Source organism: Neovison vison, chromosome 2 (genome assembly GCF_020171115.1).
Source record: "Neovison vison isolate M4711 chromosome 2, ASM_NN_V1, whole genome shotgun sequence".
NCBI classification, from domain to species: domain Eukaryota; kingdom Metazoa; phylum Chordata; class Mammalia; order Carnivora; family Mustelidae; genus Neogale; species Neogale vison.
The window spans coordinates 85,824,896-85,846,976 of NC_058092.1; the positions used below are offsets into that span (position 1 = coordinate 85,824,896).

The 22,081-nt window shown below is 39.0% G+C and overlaps 2 protein-coding genes across 4 annotated transcripts in view; one reads left to right on the plus strand and one right to left on the minus strand.

The window, feature by feature from the left end:
• MFSD14A (major facilitator superfamily domain containing 14A) overlaps positions 1–15,552 on the plus strand; it is a 41,819-nt gene extending 26,267 nt beyond the window's left edge. For both annotated transcript variants that reach the window (XM_044238756.1, XM_044238757.1), the window contains exons 6-12: positions 2,533–2,751; positions 3,034–3,147; positions 3,874–3,945; positions 10,194–10,306; positions 11,787–11,884; positions 13,048–13,211; positions 14,237–15,552. In XM_044238756.1, coding sequence (XP_044094691.1) covers positions 2,533–2,751; positions 3,034–3,147; positions 3,874–3,945; positions 10,194–10,306; positions 11,787–11,884; positions 13,048–13,211; positions 14,237–14,443 — 987 coding nt within the window. In that variant the 3' untranslated portion in view covers positions 14,444–15,552. The remainder of the gene's footprint in view (positions 1–2,532; positions 2,752–3,033; positions 3,148–3,873; positions 3,946–10,193; positions 10,307–11,786; positions 11,885–13,047; positions 13,212–14,236) is intronic.
• Positions 15,553–15,734: 182 nt separating this feature from the next.
• The window catches only part of SASS6 (SAS-6 centriolar assembly protein), a 45,038-nt gene continuing 38,691 nt past the window's right edge, over positions 15,735–22,081 (minus strand). For both annotated transcript variants that reach the window (XM_044238754.1, XM_044238755.1), the window contains 3 exons: positions 20,178–20,275; positions 17,620–17,714; positions 15,735–17,517 (listed from right to left, as the gene is read on the minus strand). In XM_044238754.1, the coding sequence (XP_044094689.1) occupies positions 17,411–17,517; positions 17,620–17,714; positions 20,178–20,275 (300 nt within the window). In that variant the 3' untranslated portion in view covers positions 15,735–17,410. The remainder of the gene's footprint in view (positions 17,518–17,619; positions 17,715–20,177; positions 20,276–22,081) is intronic.

The following is a 22,081-nucleotide window of genomic DNA, read 5'->3' on the forward strand; positions in this document are numbered from 1 at the left end:
TGTGTATTTATTCTGTTCTTTGTATCTGTGGGAAAATACCTTGTTTTTTAATTGTTTTATATTAGAAGTGTAAGCCTTTGCATTCAAAATTTACTTCTTTGTATAAAATACATTTCATAATAAAGTTATCAATTACTATCTAGTGGATGACTTATATCAAAAGTTTTTTTCAGTACAAAGCCTTGTAAATTTTGATTTTTTAGTAGTAGTCATATACATCAGGTTTGAAATTACAGAATATTTTTACCTTTTAGAAGTTCTTTTTGAAGAATACTAAAAATTGGGACGCCTAGGTGGTTCAGCTGGTTAAGTATCTGCCTGCAGCTCAGGTCATGATCCTAGGGTCCTGGGATCTGGTCCCACATGGGGCTCCCTGCTAAGCGGGGAGCCTGCTTCTCCCTCTCCCTCTGCTGTTTCCTCTTGCTTGTGCTCTTTTGCTCTCCCTCTAACATATAAATAAATAAAATCTTTTAAAAAAATACTAAAAATAAGGAATTATTTAATGTCATGAGTTTTTAAACATTACTAATATTTAATGGCTACTCTAAAATGCAATAGGCTAATGTATAGGTCAGGGATCAGCAGAACGTTTCTGTGAATTTGTGGGCCACATAGAGTCTCATTCTGTATCTATGTGTGTGTGTATCTCTTAAAAAATGTAAGAACCATCCTTAGCTGGATTGACTTAGAGGGTGGCAGTTTGCCAACCTTTGAATACTGTTTTGAGAAATTAAGTATTTGGTGATGGTGTAATCTCTTGTCCATTAAATCTAGGAATAAAAAGGCTAACAGAGACATGAAAACATACAGGTCATTATGAGATCGAAGCAAGACAGTGTTGAGTGTCAGCAAATATAGGACAAGAATCTTTTAATAAAGAAGGACTGTGTACTGTGTCAGCCTGAATCTTAGTTTTACAAGAAACTGTCTTTGATTCAAAGGACACGAAGAATCATGGATTAGGAAGTTTTTAGGGGAAAATACCTATTGTGAGAAACTTAAAAAAAAAAACAAACTGATTTCAGTCATAAACTTAGAACGCTGAACAATACGAAGTTGATGATGGCCCTCTTCCCCTCTCCCCACTTGCATGTGTGAGTGCTCCCTGTCTCCAAAATTAATAAATAAAAATCTTTAATTTGCTAAATCTGCCCTAACAAAATACCACCACAATCCAGTTTTAGAACATTTGCATCTGTCCAAAGGCCATCTGCCATCCATCCCCACCCACCTTCCAGGCAACCAATCACCAGTGTACTTTCTGTCTTTGTAGTTTTGCCTTTTTTTTTTTTTAAGATTTTGTTTGTTACTGAGCAAGTGAGTGGGGGGAGGGGCAGCGGGGGGAGAGAGAATCTGAAGCAGAGCAGACTCCGCAGTGAGCATGAGTCTGATGTAGGGCTCCATCTCAGCAACCCTGAGATCTTGACCTGATCCCAAACTAAGAGTCAGAGGATTTAACCAACTGAGCTACCCAGGTGCCCCTGTAGGTTTGCTTTTAATAGAAATTAAACATAAATGAAATAACAGAACATGGTCTTTTCTGTCTGTACTTAGTTATCATTTTTCATTCCTGTTGATACATTTACCAGTAGTTCCTCTTTTACTTTGGTGTAGTTTTACACTGTATGGGATGTACTCTTTTTGTTCAGCCGTTCCCCAGCTGATGGACATTTGGGTCAATAGTGAGATGCTTAAAGTTACTACATTGTTATGTACGTGTCAAATAACTGGCTTTTGGAAGTTGAATTCTTTCTTTTGAGCAGTTATTAATAAACAGCTAAACATAAGCACTTCTGTGAAGTTAAATCCTCCATCCAGAAGCCAAAAATGACACAGAGACAGAATAAAGCACAAGGTGGGGAGCAGCTCACGCATGGCAGCATTAATTTCTTATTCTCCAGCACAGAGCATGGTTTCCATCAGGTGATACTTGCTGCCATGTCTACTGATTTGCCAGCCATTTTGTCTAATAGGCCAGACACGTCTGGGATTAAGTTATTCCTCCCCTGTGTCCTCTTTAATCTGCATCTTCCCCAGACGTGTGTGGACTTCCTCAAAGTTTGAGAGAGACATGGTTAGTGATACACTCAGTGCCAAGGAGCTGTGATCCTATCCTTCCTAACTCTGCCACCTAAACTATCACGTAGTTCAGTTTTGTACTAGCACTTACACTCTTACTGATGAGAAAGAAGATAAACCTCAAAGTCTTTAAGCATTATTTCAGCCAGCCTTATGCATCAAGGTAAACATTCATCTCCTTTTAATACTGGGGGGGAAAAAATCACAGTGACAGTGGATTTCCCTAGAGCATTGTTCTTTAGACTTCTTTCAGGCCATTACATACTTTTTTAGTTAAGAATCTAATTCTTTCCTCTTTCTACGAAAGAAGAGAATATAAGAAGAATGGCACAGGTAGGATCCTGGAAAGGGAGAGCGTGGCAGGAGGACTGACGTAAATCTGCATTCTGCAGCTCTGAAGGAGAGTCAGGGTGTCCGGACTAATCTCTTCCTGTCCACTTGGATTTATTGCAGGTTTCAGCAACATTTGCTGCAAGTCTGGTAACCAGCCCCGCAATCGGAGCTTACCTCGGCCGTGTGTATGGGGACAGCTTGGTGGTGGTCCTGGCTACAGCCATAGCGTTGCTGGATATTTGTTTTATCCTTGTTGCTGTGCCAGAGTCTTTGCCTGAGAAGATGCGGCCAGCGTCATGGGGGGCACCCATTTCCTGGGAACAGGCCGACCCTTTTGCGGTAAAAAGTTTACGTTTTTTCCTTCTGTTCGGCAAAAAAAGTGAATGTATGATTCAGTGCAATGTTCATATATTGTCGTGGATGTTTCTTTGGGGAAAACATCATGACGTATTTTTTAAATATTTTGAAATACTTTTCAGAATAGTTTGGGGAGGATGAAAGACATTTTGAAAAGATAGCTAAGTGTCTGTATGTACACTGCCAGAAGATAACACTGCATATTTTTAAAAACAGTTAAGTGTTTGGGTATAAAACCTTATATCAGTCTTTTTCTTATTCTAGTCCTTAAAAAAAGTGGGCCAGGATTCCATAGTGCTGCTGATCTGCATCACGGTGTTCCTCTCCTACCTACCAGAGGCAGGCCAATACTCCAGCTTCTTTTTATACCTCAGACAGGTAAAATCCTAATGTGCCAAGAGGGACTTTTCTTCCACTGTTTAGTGGCTTCATAACAAAAATATTTCATGTCGAGAGCTGTGATAGCAGAGACTTTTAATTGCCTCCTGTGTTGTAAATAATGGCTCACTGGAGTTTACTTCCTACGTAGAGTGGTTGATGGTCCTTAGGCATATCTATTAAGACTTTGGCTTCTGCAGAAAGATACAGTTATCCCGTCACTGCATGTGGCTTGAGCTTATGTGTTGTCTGTAGAAGTGATGGGATGCTTGTAATCCATTCGTCTAGTCCGGTCTCTCGGACATGGAGGGCATGTATCAGTAAAGCAGCGAGCTCTACTGAGAGCATTCGTTTTTCCTCCTTGACACTAATCTTACCGAGGATGATCAAGCCTTTATCGATATCCATAAAATCACAAAACAGTGCACTATTTATAACATGGATTCTGAGTGCTTGATAGGGGTCTCAAATTTATGAAACCTAAGTCTAAATTAAGAGACTTAGAATTGCCGAATCTAAATTAAGTAGCTATTATTTGTAGTCTGTCGACAGTTGTTACAATTGTGCTTCTCACTGAAAGCCAGAGTCTTCCTTTGAAGAATTCTTTGGTTATAAATGAGTTGTGGGGGTTTTTTTCTGGCCCATTTAATGTTAATATACAAGGACTCACATCAGTATGGTTTTTGTTACACTTTATTAATGTTACTTTTTTTGGAAACCTTTTAGATAATGAAGTTTTCACCCGAAAGTGTTGCAGCATTTATAGCAGTCCTTGGCATTCTTTCCATTATTGCACAGGTGAGTCTCTTTTTAGTTAGAGTGAGGCGGTAGAGTGTTGCTCCGGGTTGGCCATCCCAGTGGGGCCTGAAGTGATACTCAAGTGACATTTTCTTGGTGGAGTCACCAGTGTCAGGAATCTGAGGCTTATAGGTTCAGAAATTCAGTTTTGTTAAGTGTACTTAGTGTTTGGATCAGATTTTGGGGATTGGCACATTTTAGTCATACAATGTATAAAGCAGAAAGGTAGTTTATTGATTTATACTAGAGAGTACACCTGCATAAAGTAAGAAATTTTCTATCAGTCCTCACATATTTATTGAGTACGGCCATGTGTCGGGCCATGGGGGTGTAGCAGTGAACTGAACTACATCCCTGCTCTTGTAGAGCTTGCATTCTTGTGGGATAGGACAGAAGCTTCAAAAAAATGTCTGTGTACATGTACAGGTATAATGAAAATGATAAAGAAAAATGGTGCTGGGGATACAGAGGGACTGGGGATGGGTGTTATTTTACCTGGAGGGGTTGGGAAGGCCTAGCTGATACTTGGTGACATTTGAGCAGAAACCTGAAGGAGTGAGGAACAGGCCATGTGAATATTCAGAAGAGCATTCTGAGCAGCAGGTACAGAAGTAAAACTCTAAGGAAGAACTGTAGCTGGCACGTGTGAGAAACAGCCAGGGGGACAGCACAGCTCTGGCAGAGCAAGCGAGGCAGTGACCTTCAAGAAATTAAGTCAGAGAGGAGGTGCAGGGGGAACCATCAGGTCATCTGGGTTCTCACAGGTTATGCTGAGACTTAGTGGAAAGATGGGAAGCCATTTTGAGCAGAGGAATGACGTGAAGTACTTACCCTGGAAATGCAGTTGGTAGCCAGTGGTTGGTTGATAAATATTAATCAACCAGCAATTTGGATTTTCTTAGGAGTATTTCATCTTGGCCTCAAATCTCTTTTCCATGATCAAGTAGTATATTCCGGCAACCAGAATTTTTCTCGAGTCAGTCTTTGTCCTTTCAGTGAATAAAGTCCCACCCATTTCTTCCTCTCTGCCTTGGCTTAGTTGTAGATGTAGATGATCTAATCTAACACTCTTTCTTATCTTATATCTAGTCTTCTAGATTGCAACTTTCTTTGTTTTATTCTGTTCTTCAGGAAATGAAAGGCAGGGTCCATTTCATAGGTCTCTTAGATGTTTTACCATCTCTTAGGTGTAGGATTCCTTCTGCAGATCTCATCACTTACGAATTTTTTGGTAGGTTTAGTGATAAGTTTCAGATTTAAATTCTATAATATACCCATTGCCCCACACTTGCATTCATATGGCATTGAGTATTAGTACTATTTCTAACTTCCATTTTATTAATTTTTTTAAATTTAAATTCAGTTAACATATTTATTGGTTTCAGAGGCAGAGGTCAGTGATTCATTAGTCTTAAATAATACCCAGTGCTCCTTATATCATGTTTTCTCTTTAATATCCATTCTAACTCCTATTTTATCTTGAAGCTCCTTAATCAGAAATTATGTTGCATTTAAATGTGCATTTCTGGCTGTCAGAAAAGTGCACTTCAGCTTTGGGGAAAATATATTGTTGCCTATATGTAAAAATAGCTTTTTAAAAAACACCTTTCTGAGGCATATCACCAAGGAAAATGTACAAACAGTAAGAGTTGATCTTGAGGAATTATCGAATGTTAAACCGACCTTGAATCCTGGGATAAACCCAACCCCGTCATGATGTTTTATCTTTTTTATACATTGCTGAGATTATATTTGGTAATATTTTGTTTAAGATTTAGATGAAGAGAACAAGCTAACATTTACTATAATGGCACGTAAGAGACGAATAGCTGTTTCACATGTCACTGATCATAGAAGCTGCAGATGCCTTAGAAATTCAGGCAGTAACACTGCTGGAGTGCTGTGAAGGTGCTTTAGAGGAAATTTTCTCTCTGCTCAGCAGAGGGCACCTAGCACAAAGGGTAGAAGATGGAAAACAGGGGCACTTGGGTTGCTCAGTCATTAAACGCCTCAGGTCATGATCCCAGGGTCCCACAACTAGCTTCCTGCTCCAGGGCTCCCTGCTCAGTGGGAAGCCAGCCTCTCCCTCTTCCACTCCACTTGTGTTTCTTCTCTCGTTGTGTCTGTCTCTGTCAAATAAATCTTTAAAAAAACAAGATGGAAAATAGCTGTGGATACAGGAGGGGGTATGGTTGGGCATGTGTGCGGAGCGCTTGCAGTGCTTGGAGTGTGGGAGGACATGAGCCGCCAGCCAGCCAGCACTGGACATACAGCAGTTGTTACATACACAGCCCACAAGGAGTATGGTCCTTAAGTGACCATTTAGCTTTTGAGGCCTACATAGAAATACCATTTTTGAGATGAATCACATTTAAAAAAATGAGAAAATTGGTTGCATTTCAAAAAACAGGTTAATGGAAGTATGTAGTGTATATAGATAAATTAATCATTATGTTGCTGTCATTAAATGAAGTGAAATATTAAGTATAATATATAACTCCAAAGGTAGAAGAATTGTCTCGTATTCTCATTTATGTCAAGTATACACTTGTTGCTTGCCTGCTCGTGTTACTGCTTGCCCTTTTGCCTTTGTTCCTGCTGGTCTTTCTGCCTCCCCACCCTCTGCTCTAAGTGTCCTCTCTCTGAGTTCCCATACTAACTGAGGTATAGCTCTGTCATTGTACAGAATACACTGTACTGTTGCTTTTACCTCTGTTTATTTTTTATTATTTTTGCCTCGGTAGATTGTAGGAAGAGTAGCCTGTGAGTGAGGTAACATTCATCTTGGTCACTGAGGCACCCTGTATTGTGCACAACTCAGTTAAGTGCTAAATTAGAAGCCATTGTTTATTTTTCTGCTTTAACTTTAAAAAGGGCTTCTGGTTGGCTCAGTCGGTAGAGCATGTGACTCTTGGTCCTGGGATTGGGAGTTCGAGCCCCATATGGGGTTTAGAGATTACTTAAAAAAACAAAATCTTAAAATAAATCATACGTACATACTTACTTTAAAAATTAGTAGTAACCATTTAAAGATTGGGAGGGTATATGAAAATATGTGTTTGTAGCTTCTCCCCCCAAATGAGAAGATCTGGAAACATGGACAGACACACTTTCCAGTGGGAGCCAAATGTTTGCTGTCCCCTCTGGGGCTGTTAGGCCTCATCACTTCTTTGGTGCCAGGAGGCATGCAAGCCTAACTTTTGCACTAAATAAAAGTTTATGTGAGTGCAGGGTTATTGTTGGACATATTTCCTTCCTCAGTGCTCTTATCTAGTCCTCCATGTGTTGGTGACCTCCTAAGATTTTACCTCTAGGCCAGCCCCTGACTGAGCTCCTGTTTGACACATGTTGTGCATTTAAACTTGACATAACCAAAACTGAAATCTGGATTCCTTCCCTTTAGCACTGCTCACCTCGTTGATGGGCATCACCATGCTCCCGGTTGCTGGGGCCACATCAAACTTTGGTGTCATATTTGTGGATTTTTGCCTTTCTTTACCCTTACCACATAGTTCCTCAGACGGTATCTCCTGTTACCTCTGTCTCCAAAATCCATTCTGAATTGAAGCATCTCTCCCCATCTCTGATACTAGGAGCCAGTCTGAGCCATGGCTCTTGCCTTCATCTGGTCTCCTTGTAGTTTATTTGCCACTTGGGAAAGTAATTTTTGTAAAGTGAATTTTTTTAAGATTTTATTTATTTTAGAGAGAGAGAGAGTGAGTGTGTGCAGGGGGAGGGGCAGAGGGAGAGAGAATTTCAAGCAGGCTCCAGTGCTGAGCAGGGAGCCCTATGCAGGGCTTGATCCCACATCCCTGAGATCGTGACCTGAGTCAAAATCAAGACTTGGACACTTAACATACTAAGTACTCAGGCGCCCCTGTAGAGTGAAATTTTAATCCTCTTGTTTAAAATTTACTTTCCTTTGCAGCCAGAAAAAAACCTGGACTCAACATGACCTCATTGTGTCCCATAATCCCTGTTATTGAATATATTCCAGTTGAGGGCCTTTGCACTTGCAGTTACCACTTGTTGGGAGTATTCTGATCCCCGAGATACTCACGTAGTCACCTCCCTCCCCATTCAGCTGTCTCCTCAGAAGGGCCTTCTCTGGCCATCCCAGTTCAAGCAACACCTCTATTCCACTGCCCCATTTCATCTTTTTCCATAGCAGCTACAACCTGCAATGATCTTTCTAAACCAGTGCACTTACGTCCATCTTCCCTCCCAGATGAGGTATTTTGTTTGCTGACCAGTACTTTGACCTGTTCTCTGACCCTTGGGTCAGTTCCCTTAGACCTAGAATAGCAGTGGGATATAGTCGGAACTTGGCATATATTTGCTTAACGGACCAAAACTGATGTCAGTTAACTGTTAACTAGCTATATACGCCTTGGTTAAATTGGTTATTTAACCTTTGGGACAAAATGAGTTACACTAAATTAAGGGACACCAAATAATTTTTCTTGTCTAGCACACTGTATACACTAAGTAATTTATCCCATTATTTTTTTTTTAAGATTTTATTTATTTATTTGACAGAGAGAAATCACAAGTAGACAGAGAGGCAGGCAGAGAGAGAAAAAGAGGGAAGCAGGCTCCCTGCTGAGCAGAGAGCCCGATGTGGGACTCCATCCCAGGACCCTGAGATCGTGACCTGAGCCGAAGGCAGCAGCTTAACCCACTGAGCCACCCAGGCACCCCAATTTATCCCATTATTGAGACTATTTTGACATATTTAAAAATCATGTTTTCTATAAATATTAAGAACCTACAGTAGCTGCTAGGGATACAAAGCTACAGATACTTAAGGAAGTTCCTGCCTTTCGGGAGAAAATCAGTGTTCTTAATTAGGGTGTCCTGTATACAGGAAGTTTTTCTTTGCTAACTGCTTAATTGGGTTGAGTTCCCTTTTGTGGTTGTGGTTGTTGAGAAGAACGGAATCCAGCAAGGTTCCATACCTTGTGGAACTCTTACACTCGCTAGTGTTTTAAGGGGAAATTGGAGAGAAGAAATCTAGGAGTCTTCATTGTTCAAGAATTCCTACAGGGCTCTTCATTTGCTTTCTACTGGCTTGTGATTATATCGGATTAAGCTCTTAAATGGTTATTTCAATTTAGAGAATTTTGTTTATTTTAAAGCTTTTATTTTTTCGGGAGTGTGGGCATGAGTGGGGGGTAGGGGTGCAGGGGAGAGGGAGAGGCAGACACCCTGCTAAGCCGGAGCCCAGTGTGGGGTTTGATCCCAGAACTACTGGATCGCCTGAGCTGAAGGCAGATCATAACTGACTGAGCCACCAGGCAACCTCAATTTAAAGAATTTTTTTTTTTTTAAGAGTTTGTTTATTTGACAGAGTGCACAAGCAGAGGGAGCAGTAGGCAGAGGGAGATACAAATTTTTAAAAAGATAAGATCTTTTTCTAAAAATAGCAAGAAATACTTTCTCATGTCCCCAAATCATTGCTGAATTTTTCGCTTTGAAAGAAAAAACCCATTCAACCCATAATATTGTTTATTAAACACCTACAGTGTGCCAAGAAAAGTGCTAAGCATTTTGTAAATACCTCCTCTAACCTACATGACAGAGTTTTGAAGTAGGTACTCTTCCTTGCCATTTTATAAGAGACAGAACTATTTCAGTGTGAAGTAACTTGCCCAGTGTCACATAGTTAGAGCCAAGATTATGATCCAGGCTGTTTTTCCAAAGGCTACGTTCCTGCGCTGTATGTTTCTCAAATCACACTTACTACACCTGTTTACTATTTGTAAAAGCATCATGCTTTCAGCAGTGATTTAGGTGAAGGACAGAGAGTAATTCTTGTACTGTTTCAGTTTTGCTTAGTGGGAGGGTCAGCATTTTGGATTAACTTGGACCTGTAAAAACTTTTAAAGCAGTTATATAACCAGGATCCCCAAATCATCTGTTCAGACCTTTGATGCTACTGCTTACAATTTCTGATTTAAGCAGTCAGTAGAAATGTACTGAATAGAAAGTTCAACTTTTCTGTTTTCACTTTTCTTCTTCCCTGGATCTGGATCTGTGTCAGCAAAGGGACCTTTCATTTGCTCTATATGACCTGGAGTAATAGTCTCAAGATATATTCAGGGCAACTGCTAAAAATGCCAAAATGTAGAAAAGTGGTAGTCCTTTTATATTACAGATTGGAGGATGTCACCAAGTATTTTTTATTTTTATTTTTAAAAAGTTCTTTCCTGATAAACCATTCCATTCTGGTTTTTCTTCTTTTCTAGACCATAGTCTTGAGTTTACTTATGCGGTCAATTGGAAATAAGAACACCATTTTATTGGGTCTGGGATTTCAAATATTACAGCTGGCCTGGTATGGCTTTGGTTCAGAACCTTGGTAGGTATATTTTAATTTTTAAAATTTTGATATTTGCCCCTTTTTTCCCAGCTTTGTTGAGGTATAACTGACAGACTTTTTAAAAGATTTTTTAGAGAGGGGAGAGCATGAGCATGTGAGTGGGGGAGGGGCAGAGGGAGAGAGGGAGAATCCCCAGTGGATTCCCTGCTGAGTGGAGAGCCTGGGGTGGGGGTTGCGGGGGGTTGATCCCAGGACCCTGAGGCAAAATCAAGTTGGACACCCCACCAAATGAGCCACGTGGGTGCCCCTAATTGACTTTTATTTGCTTCTCATCTAAGGCTTATTACTAGATTTTAGTCTGTCTCTTACTGTGCCTTTTTTCTCTCAAAATGTATACAGTACAGATTTCTCACTTGTGTATTTGTATATTCTAGAATGGCTTGAGGGTAGAGGGGTGTGACATTTTCTATGTGACAGATTTTTTAAATGAGATTTGTTTTTAAATCTCTAATGAGCATTTAATCAGTATCAGTCTGTCATTAGGATAAAACATGTAATCTCAAAGTAGCAAAGCCCTGAAAGCTAGTGTTATTTACCTTCTTTGTTTTTCTGGTTAGAAAAAAACATGTGACTTCAGTGATCATTACTGATGACAGACCAGAAGTTTATTGAGAAAGCCCTATTGTTTTGGCCCCAGCTTCCTGTCAGAGAGAAGGCGGTTTCCTTTTCTTGCAAGTCTGGTGGCCTGCAGTGAGGGCAAGGTTGGGCCGCACAGTTGTGCCTTCATGCTCAGGATGATGGGACTGAACTTGGTTTACTCAGGTTTCATTCCCCAAAACATACTACCTCTGTTTGGATCAAATAGGAGTAAGCATCAAGAGTGGTTCTGTTTTGTTTTAAAAGATTTTATTTAACAGAGAGAAAGAGAGCGCGCACGCAGGAACACAAGCAGGGAGAGCAGGAGAGAAGCAGGCTCCCCACCGAGCAGGGAGCCTGATGTGGGGCTCGATCCCAGAACACTGGGATCATGACCTCAGCCGAAGGCGGATGCTTAACAACTGAGCCCCCCAGGTACCCCAAGAATGTGTTTTGATGGATGTTTTGTTTTCCAGACTAGTTTTTACGAAGAGGCACTCACAATTTTAATGATCTAAAACACTTACTACGAGTTTCAAGCCCAAAACATCCAAGGCTTAGGTCAGCTCAGTAGCTTCACACTGAAGCACAAGTCTGTGGGAGCACGGCCTGCAGAGAGAGTCTTACTGGCTGGGGAAACTCGTAATGCTGTTTCTATATGTGTATCATATGGTATTCTCAACACTCCCCATCCCCACCCGCTGCTCAGACCTTAGAGTGACTTGCCCAGAGTCACACAGGAAGGAAGGAATAGACCAAGTACAGTTCTCCTTTTCCTTGTACCACAGCCACTTTGCAGTATCAGTAACTTGAATTCAAGTGTATATTTTGACTGACAGGTGCAGTGAAGAATATATTTTTGTTTTGCTGCTTTTGGTTACAGGATGATGTGGGCTGCTGGAGCAGTGGCAGCCATGTCTAGCATTACCTTTCCAGCGGTCAGTGCCCTTGTTTCACGAACTGCCGATGCTGATCAACAAGGTGAGTTGACAAGAACCCATGATAATTATTTGAAAGCACAGAATACTCAAATCCTATTTTCTATCTCCTTCCTCAGTATGGGATCATAAGTATATCTTCAAAGTAAAGAATCTAAAATTGATTTCACTGTTAAGAGGAAAAGCAAATTTGGGGCGCCTGGGTGGCTCAGTGGGTTAAAGCCTCTGCCTTTGGCTCAGGTCGTAATCCCGGGGTCCTGGGATCGAGCCCCGTGTCGTGTCGGGCTCTCTGCTCAGCAGGGAGCCTTCTTCCTCCTCTCTCTCTGCCTGCCTCTCTGCGTACTGGTGATCTCTGCCTGTCAAATAAATAAATAAAATCTTAAAAAAAAAAAAAAAAAAGAGGAAAAGCAGATTCCAAGGTATCGTCCTTCGGTGGATATCTGTAACCATGTCTCACTCTGTGGGGCCCTACCTGTTCTGTCGCTAGAAAATCTAGTGATGTAGGCTGGCCACCTTATGTTCACTATTATGGGTTTGCTATGATGTTCTAGACATCCTGGGCTTAAGTAACCTTTTTATTTAAATCTTAGGTTTCAGTCATCTAAAGACCATAGAAAACATTTTTTATCTTAACGCTTTTGTGATAGGAATATTTAATTCTCAAAATGCTAACAGATAATTCTTTGAAAAGGATATGTTTTCTCTAGTCATAAGGGGAAAAGGGAGTGTTACAAAAGAGGGGCAGCGATCACATGGTTGATTAAGTGAGGAAGGAAAGGCCTATGGCCAAAGTAAATTGCATTTTAGATTTGAGAAAAGATTGCAGAGGAAAGCAAAACTCAAACTCTGTATTTGACTCAGAGGGTCTTAAGTAGCTGCTTAGGGGCAGGTTTTTCTTTTTAACAGTTAATGATTGTGAACTCATGCCTGATTTTTAACCAGGTATGTTTTAAAGGGAAATAAAGTGCTTTTGCCCACTTGCTTAAACTAGACCTATGTTTGGATTGGGTCTACCTGATCTCACATTTTATCAGATAAACTTACTTTGTAGAGCTCATGGCTTCTAAGTACTTTGTTAATGCCATCTTGGTAAATTGCTAGTGTCCGATGAGAACTTTGGTTTTAGATTGACTTTGTCTGGTTCTGGTTCTGGGGCAGGAAAAAATAAACAGCGCATTCATTACATAATTTGTGTAAACAATTTAGGTGTTGTTCAAGGAATGATAACAGGAATTCGAGGACTGTGCAATGGTCTGGGACCAGCTCTTTATGGATTCATTTTCTACATATTCCATGTGGAACTTAAAGAATTGCCAATGACAGGAACAGACTTGGGAACAAACACAAGCCCACAGCACCATTTCGAACAGGTAATAAAAATACAGTTCATTTGGCTGGGTTGAAAGATGAATGGTTTTTGGTCACCCAAGCTTTTATGTGAGATTATTTTAGATCTACAGCACTTAAAAACCAAAGCTGAAGGGACTTTGTTCCCCTGTATACGTCTTTTTTAAATCGGCTGTACATCCCTTTCCCCTCGTCAATTTAAGAATTATCAAACTGTTCTAGTTTGTGATGTTACAGCTCATGGCTTGGTTAATAGCCACCGGTGTGTACCGCTGTCTCCTCGGGGACGTGTGTGCTGCACGAGGTCCCCAGGTGAGGCCTGCCTTCTGCAGCAAATGGCAGTTAGGTGCTGATTCACATCTTTGTTCACCTGTTTGCTGTACTTACCCTCCTTACAACTGAAAACATTAACGGCAGACATCGTATCTTTAGCCAACACAAACAGCTCATCAGTTTCTGGCTTGTTTAGCAGAGCAGCCGAAATGCTTTTAAATAAAAACGAATGTTTGTAGGCTATACATAGGTAAAACTGGCTGTGCAAGTTTTTGTTAAGAATGAACATATCTGGGCTAAAACAAAAGCCTTTTGATTCTTAGGTAACAGCATTAACTGTGTTTCCCTCACTTATAGTTACTAGAGAATGTAGTTTGCTTTTGTAAACGAAGAAAACGGTCACTGATTCCACTACTGTGGTTGACATAGTGTATACTACTTAATTTTACTTTTGAGATCTTCCTGTTGAACTAATGAGGTGAAGGCTCATGAGCCGTATGATGTGTTCAGATTCTGTGCTGCAAGTGATAGGCTGTTTTTGAAAAACTCTTGTGGCTCTGTTCCTTGGATCAGCAGTTATCCTCAGAATTTTATAGTGAGAGTACAATAGTGTCCCTTTCTCCTGAAAAGCAAATGCATTTTCTTACTGTGGCTCTGAAGAAAGGGAGAAGACCCTGGCTTACAATTCATAGCAATCTGATTATTAAAAAGATAAGCAGTTTCTTAAGAGTGGAGATTTCAGCACAATAGTTCTAATTATCTTTTTCTTTCTCAGAATTCGATCATCCCTGGCCCCCCCTTCCTCTTTGGAGCCTGTTCAGTACTGCTGGCTCTGCTTGTTGCCTTGTTTATTCCAGAACATACCAATTTAAGCTTACGGTCCAGCAGTTGGAGAAAGCACTGTGGCGGTCACAGCCATCCTCATAGTACACAAGCGCCAGGAGAGGCCAAAGAACCTTTACTCCAGGACACAAATGTGTGATGACCGAAATCAGGAAGACTTTTCTATCACACCCAGGTCTTAGTTTTCACCTGTAGTTCTGGATGTACATTCCATTTCCATCTACAATGTACTTTAAGGTTGTCTTAAGAAATGTATCTGCATGAACTCCGTGGGAACTAAAGAAAGAACCAGAACCGGACAGTTTTCCAAAGATGTTACAATTTCTTTTGAAAAGAAACCTTTTGTTTATTAGCACCAATTTCTTGCCACTAGCTTTTGTTTTATTATACATCCTTTAATTAAAAACTATATACGTACCTTCTTAGATACTAGCAACGTCTCTGCTACCATTTCCTTCAGGTGTTGAGCTTTAACTCTATGCTGACTCACAGCGAGACAGAGTAGGTAGTATGGTTACGGACCTGTTCGTTTTTAACATTGTAAAATCTTGGGTCAAATAATTCAAAGCCTTAATGCAGATGCACTAAAGTAAAGAAATGGTAAATGAATTGTTTGCATTAAAAAAAAAAAACTAAGAAAATTGTACTAAATCTGAATCATGTTTCAAGCTTGTTTGTAGTAATTTTATTTTAAACATTCACCACTGTTTTTGAAATGAGAAAATATCAGCCATTTAGAATTTAAATTGGGGTAGAGTCTGTAAATCTAAACGCTGGCTCGGGTTTGTTCCCCAGCTACTTATACCACTATTCTTTTAATGTTTGCATAATCACAAGAACCTCAACACTTGAATACATAATCTAAAAATTATATAGTAAAGCTGGTAGCCTTGAAAATGTCAATGTGATATCTATATGTAGATAAATATATATAGTGGCCTTTCAGGACTGTCACAGTAACACTTTATTTACAGAGCTAATGTTTGTCCTAAATTTTCAGGACTCTAGAAGAGAGCTTTATACAATTACTGATGTGAATTTCTCTAAAGTGTATATTTTTGTGTCCAGTTATATTATTTAAAAAGTGTTACTTTGTAAAAATTGTACATAAAGTATTGTATAGTTTACACTGTTTTCATCTTGTGTGTGGTTATTGCTCAATGCTTTTTAAACTTGGAACATTCACTATGGTTAAATAAGGTCTTAAAAGAAATGTAAATATTCTGTTAATAAAATTAAATATTTTAATGATTTTTTTTTTAAAGAAAGTCTTGATCTGTGATTCCCTGTAAGGTCTGTTGGCTTTATTTGTTACCATAATCATTTTTACAGTAACAAATCAAAGCTTTACACCATCTTCTCTTTAATCCCTTTTTCCCCCCTCACAACTCCCATAGGAAGACAGAAGAAATGGAAACTTAGTCCGTAAATTAAATGGAAGTACTTAAATTCTAAGCATTGTCAACAGCTGCAGATCAATGCTGTTTATTTTTATATACACATCATACTCCATAAATACTTTAACAAAGCTCAGTTTATAGAAATACGTTAAGTACAACCTTGTGATTATTAACACATGTACAGCTGTACACTGCAAAACAATTTCAAATAAAAAAGAACTACCTGTATGCCCTAAATCCCATCCAAACCCTGTCATGTTTTTATATATTACATAATATTTACAGGAAAGATTCTAATATCACCAAGAGGCTACTTTCTAGATTATTAAATGCTTTCAAGTTACTGTAACCAAGTATTCTTACTAATACTCATACAGTATATTGAAATGACAAGTCATACATAAAAGTAACTACCCAGTAATGGTTACTTAATTTTTTAGAATAAATCCCCTAGTTAAGACTGCTTGCAACTACCAACACAGCTTCAGAAAAATATGACCAAATACTAGATTCTTTGTCTTACCATAAACCTAATAACAGTGATATTCATATATTGAATTCTCTTTCCTAATCTATGTAGTAAGGTCCTTGAAAATAGTTTTTTAAATATCAGATGAGCATTAGCAATCCTTATAAACAATTTATACATTTCATAAGACAATGCTACTCTGTACTGGGTGATCATAAGTAAGAAAACAAAATGGGACCCTTTGAGTCTGGGTGAAATTTTAGAACCTAATTTTTCTCCAAATAATTCTTACTTGAAACTGGGTTGGTTACAAAGAAGAAAAATAAAATTGTAACTTCTAGCAGTTACTCACTTTGCCTACCTTATTAAGCAAACATTAAAATGAACTGATAGTATAAAAAACAATGAATATTCATGATGCTCTTAAAGTACTCTGTAATGTACTACTTTTTAAAACATTCCACTAATACAGATTTAACTGAATAACAAACTGGGTAAGTATAGATTTCCAGGAAGCATTAAAATCTTATAAACTTTGTAGCTCAAAGCACTTTATACTTAATCAGGTTATACAATACATTGTCCAAATTATTTTTCTAATTTATCAAAATTATCAGAATTAGTTAGACTTGTTCAATAGCTAATTTAAAGATGCTGCAAAGTATTACTTGCTATGAAGGATTAATTTCATTGAAGGTAATTTTAGGATTTCCCCTTTATTGTAAATACCAATAATATAGATCTCTTTAGAGATAATCATTTTCCCTCATAATTTTCAGTTGTCAAACTTAAAACTTTTATTTTACCAATGGAAATGATAAAATGAATTAGTGATAGTCTTTGGTTTCATATTCTATCTAAGCAGGTTTTCATTTACCCAGATCCTCAATGACTACAATGTCTCTTATTAGGATCAACTCTTCCCTCAGAAATTCTGAGAATTTCTAAGGATTCATTTAATAAAATTCATACTATCATTCTATCAAACACCATGTTCACAAACTAAAAAGCGTCATTTACTCAGAATCTTCACTCCGAATCCCCCAAGTACAAACTGGCTCCTCTAGCTTGCCGTGGAACGGCAGCAGGAGTTAAAAAGGAGCCAAACAATCTAATACAGTAAGCTCAAGTAAACTTGGAAACTTGCTGGCTTAGAATTTTGATCTATGCTGCTCATACATTTTTAAACCATGGAAATTTATAAAATTTCAATAAAAAGTTAAAGACAACACTAGCATTAACTGTTTGTTAACTGCCCAGGGAAGTATGCTGAAGATGCAGAAGGGAGCACTGCAGCTTTGGAAGATGTCTGTAATGCTCCTAAAGTGCCATCTTTTTGATGGTCTGCAAATGAGGACAAAAAAAGATTATTTGTATTCATTTAGTTCTACATAAAATATAGTCAATTAAACCACTGTCAAATCCATTTCAGAACTGTCCTCTCACCTGGATTATTGAACAGGTTTTGGCTGAGCCCACGTAAAGGAATGCTGTCTTCCCTTTTCTTCAGGTATTTGGATTCCAGCCCTACATTTGCACCACTTGAAAGGAAAGTAGTATTTATTTTAACATTTATTTTCACTTGAGATAAACCATCAACATTAACTGTTAATCTACAAACACATACTATATATAAAATAATCTAATTATGTTTATAGCTTTGTTCAAAACAAGTCATTCTTCACTGGTTTCTTAAGCAAGCAGTTTATCCATAAGCCAAAGTACCCTTCCCAGTGAACAGCAGACTATAATAAATAACACTAATAAGTCGAAGAGCTAAGATAAAGAATATGGGGAACTAAAAACGCTAGTACTATGAAACCACTAAACCATAATGCATAAGTGATACATGCTGAATGAAAACACATGTTCATGCTTCAAGAGTATCATTTAACCATTTCTATCTCGTATTTAAAATGAGTAAGGGGCACCTGGTTGGTTCAGCTAGTTAAGCCTCTGAATCCATCTCAGCTCAGGTCTCAATCTCAGGGTTGTGAGTTCAAGCCCTGCATTGGGTTCCACACTAGGCATGGAGCCTACTTTTAAAAAACAGTAATTAAAGAGTAAACTTTTTCCTTTGCCAAAAGCTCTTCAGAACTTTACAGTACTTCAAAGATGTCATTAATACGCACTATTAAAATTAATAAATAATGAATTCTAGTCAGATGAATACAAATACAAAAGTTTAGAAAAATATGGGGGCATTTACGTAGTTGTATTTTCTCCCTTCTACCACCATACTCCTTTTTTCTAAACCTGTCCAGTGTCAAGTTTCTCTAATAGTTCTATGGCACAAGAGTTTAAAGGCACTTGTAAAACAAAGAACATTCTTAAAATTAAGTGGTCTTTTTCCAATTTTCAGAAAAGAATTAAGTGGGTGAATAGATATTTCCTTCAATTTTAACTTTTTAAACTTTTGATACCCATTGCCACTTTTTCCTGACAATACAGGAAAAAACCAATTACAAACAAAAAACACTCAAAATAGCTGAAGAGTCCTAATTTTAGGGACACATGATTATGTTTGATTTTCGTACCACAAATATGATATTTTCTGCAAGTAAAATTGTGCTTGGTGTATATGACAGAGTTAAATATATAAACATGGTGTTCTACCATTAACAGGGATTACAGATGCTGTGCCTCTTATTTAAACAAGTTTAAGATTAAATATAACATACACATTTCAAGATTTCAAAGAATTCTTTTTTTGAGAGGCTCCCAAACTTCTGTAATATTCATATTGGTGACAGTTTTACACAAGCCAATGAATGAAAGCCAGAGAATTGGGATAAGAAGCCTCTTTGAACTGTTAGTAATTTATTCCGCAGTATACTTGAATGATGCTAGCTCATGGTAATGAGTGCCAGCAGACAGGTCTTAAAATGATTATTTTTTTTTTAAAGATTTTATTTATTTATTTGACAGAGAGAGGTCACAAGTAGGCAGAGAGGCAGGCAGAGAGAGAGGAAGGGAAGCAGGCCCCCTGCTGAGCAGAGAGCCCGATGCAGGGCTTGATCCCAGGACCCTGAGATCATGACCTGAGCCGAAGGCAGCGGCTTAACCTACTGAGCTACCCAGGTGCCCCTAAAATGATTAATTTTTAAGAAGCACAATGATAAGAAAAAAATAGTACAAACATGTATAGACTACCAGTGAGACTACCCACAGAGACAAATTTTCATGAGCTGTTTAATTTAGTCACAACTCACTGACGGAACAAACCTCACTATGTAAAACCCATCTAAGAGCTACAAAACAGGAAGGGATTTCTGAATAGGCAGAATACGTCATAAAATTAAAGCTTATTTTGGTAGGTATGGGACAATCTCACAAGCCTTATTCTTAACAAAGAATTCTAGCAGTTTAAAATAGGTGACTCCTGGGGTGCCTGGGGTGCCTGGGTGGCTAATTCAGTGAAGGGTAAGACTTTTTGTTCCGGCTCAGGTCATGATCTGAGGGTCCTGAGATTGAGCCTTTGGACTCCATGCTCAGCAGGAAGTCAGCTTCTCTCCCTCTCCTTCTGTCCCTCCCTTTGCTCATGCACTCTCCCTCTCTTTCTAAAATAAATAAATATTTAAAAGATAAATAAAATTAAAATAGCTGGCTTCTCAGAGTACTTTACACTGGAAGCATTAATTCAGAAAAATGGAGAGCTTTCAGAGGCAGACACAGCCATACAAGAAAACAAAAACAAAACCACACTAAATAGAGTTAAAAAGATTTCTATGTATTTGCCCCAAAACAGATGAAAGGTGGTTCAGTTATGCAGGAAAGTCACTCTTAAAAAATAAATTTTTACATTTATAAGTTATAAAGTTTATAAATGTTTAACTGTCTCTTAAGGTTTAAAAAAAAAATGGGAAATCTCTTTTTCATAGATAAAGAGAACTCCACTTCAATCCCACTGATCAGCAACTTAAAATGTCACAATAAGTGGGCATCAAAGCTTTCAAGCATGGATAAAATTGCAAACATTAAATTTTATGCCAACAAGTACTTACTTTTCCTTATCAGTTGAGCAAGGCATACTAACAGTTGTTCCTGACTGAACTTCTCCTAGAGGTGTATTTGGTTTTGTAAACTGCAAGTTAAACTGGACCTGTAAAGATGGAAAACACATCATGTAACCCAATTAGTGAGAACCGAGAAAGTTCCATATGGAGACAGGTGGTTCCATTTTTTTTCTGATAAATCTAGACCACAGAAGAACAGGTTCAATACGAATTTTATAACACAAGCACATTTTCTTGAGAAGATTTAACAACAAAAAAATCCTCTTTCTTCTTGTCAAAAACATTCCTATGATAGAAGCAAGATGAACAGCATAAAATGATTCTCTTAACAATTATTTTGAGGAGCACTTAGGTGGCTCAGTGGGTTAAGTCTCCACCTTCAGCTCAGGTCATGTTCCCAAGGTTCTGGGATCGAGCCCCACATCGAGCTCTGGCTCAGCGCGGAGCCTGCTTCCCCTACCCCTGCCGCCTGCCTCTCTGCCCACTTGTGATCTGTCAAATAAATAAATAAAAATCTTAAAAAAAAATTATTCTGAAACAAAACAAACGTTAATATAGCTAAACAACCTGGATTTGAATTGCAGGGCTCTATTTATACACAGATCTCCGTCAATAAATTCAGTAGAGTAGAATGAGGTACCAAAAATCTCCTTATCCCTACCCAAAGTCAGCAAAACTGGATCCTGGATTAACACTCATTATCCAATACCCAGAAATGTAGAAAATTTCCTTCTACGCAATGTCTAGAGGACCGCAGAGCACCTTTACCATCTCTCTAGGTTGGCTTGATCCACCTGACTCCCTACATGGTTCTACGGCAGCTCCTGCTTACAGGAAATGCTGGTAGGCTGTGAGCTGCTAGATCCCTGGGCTCTTAGCCCGTCCACTTGGAGAACTTTCAGTATGGCCGACAGCACCTCTCCCTGCTGTCAGCTCTGCACTGCAGGCTTCTTCCTGTCATTGTGGAGTTCCCCCAGACTCTTTGGTGATGTGGTATCACTCTGTGCTCCCTGGCCAAGTAGGACCAGTAACTGGCCTTGCCACTTGAGCGAGAATCACTCTCCAGAGCTGGTTCCTTTACTGCCTCTCAGTTCAAGCCTTCAGTGAACTAACCCTCACACACACACGTAGTGGGATGAGGAGAGCCAAAAGCACAGGGAAGTCCTGCTGTTCCAGCCTACCCTGTATCTTTCCTCTACTTTCCCTTGCTTATTATCATCTGGCAACTTCTTACTTTCCAATCACAATATAAAATACATTTGTGGGGGGTGAGGTAAAAAATATATAGGAATATATACATTAAAAATACAGTAGTTCAGTTTGGAGGGAGTCAAAAGTTACATGCAGTTTTTTGACAATGTGTGGGGGGGTCAATGCCCCCAAACCCCAACATAGTTCAAGGGCCAACTGTACATTTATTTTCTAAGATTTTCTATTTATTTATTTGACGAAGAGAGAGACTGTGAGAGAGGGAACACAAGCCGGGGGAGTGGACAAGGGAAAAGCAGACTCCCGTTGAGCAGGGAGCCTGATGCAGGGCTTGATCTCAGGACCCCGGGATCATGACCTGAGCTGCAGGCAGACGCTTAATGACGGAGTCACCCAGGCATCCCCCCAACTGTACATTTAAGGAAGTGTCACAGCTCTAAAAGTTGTCTCCCTACTTACCACAATTATGCATATACCTCATGCATTCTGAGAATTCTTTCCTTTCAAGAATTTTCAAAGGCTGTTATATTTAAGGATTCTAAATGAAAGCTAGGAATTTGAACTTCAGAGCAATCAAAAGTAGTGCCACCTGGGTGGCTCAGTTAAGTGACTGACTCTTGGTTTTGGCTCAGATCATAATCAGGCTCAGGCTCTGCACTCAGCAGGAAGTCGGCTTCTCTCCC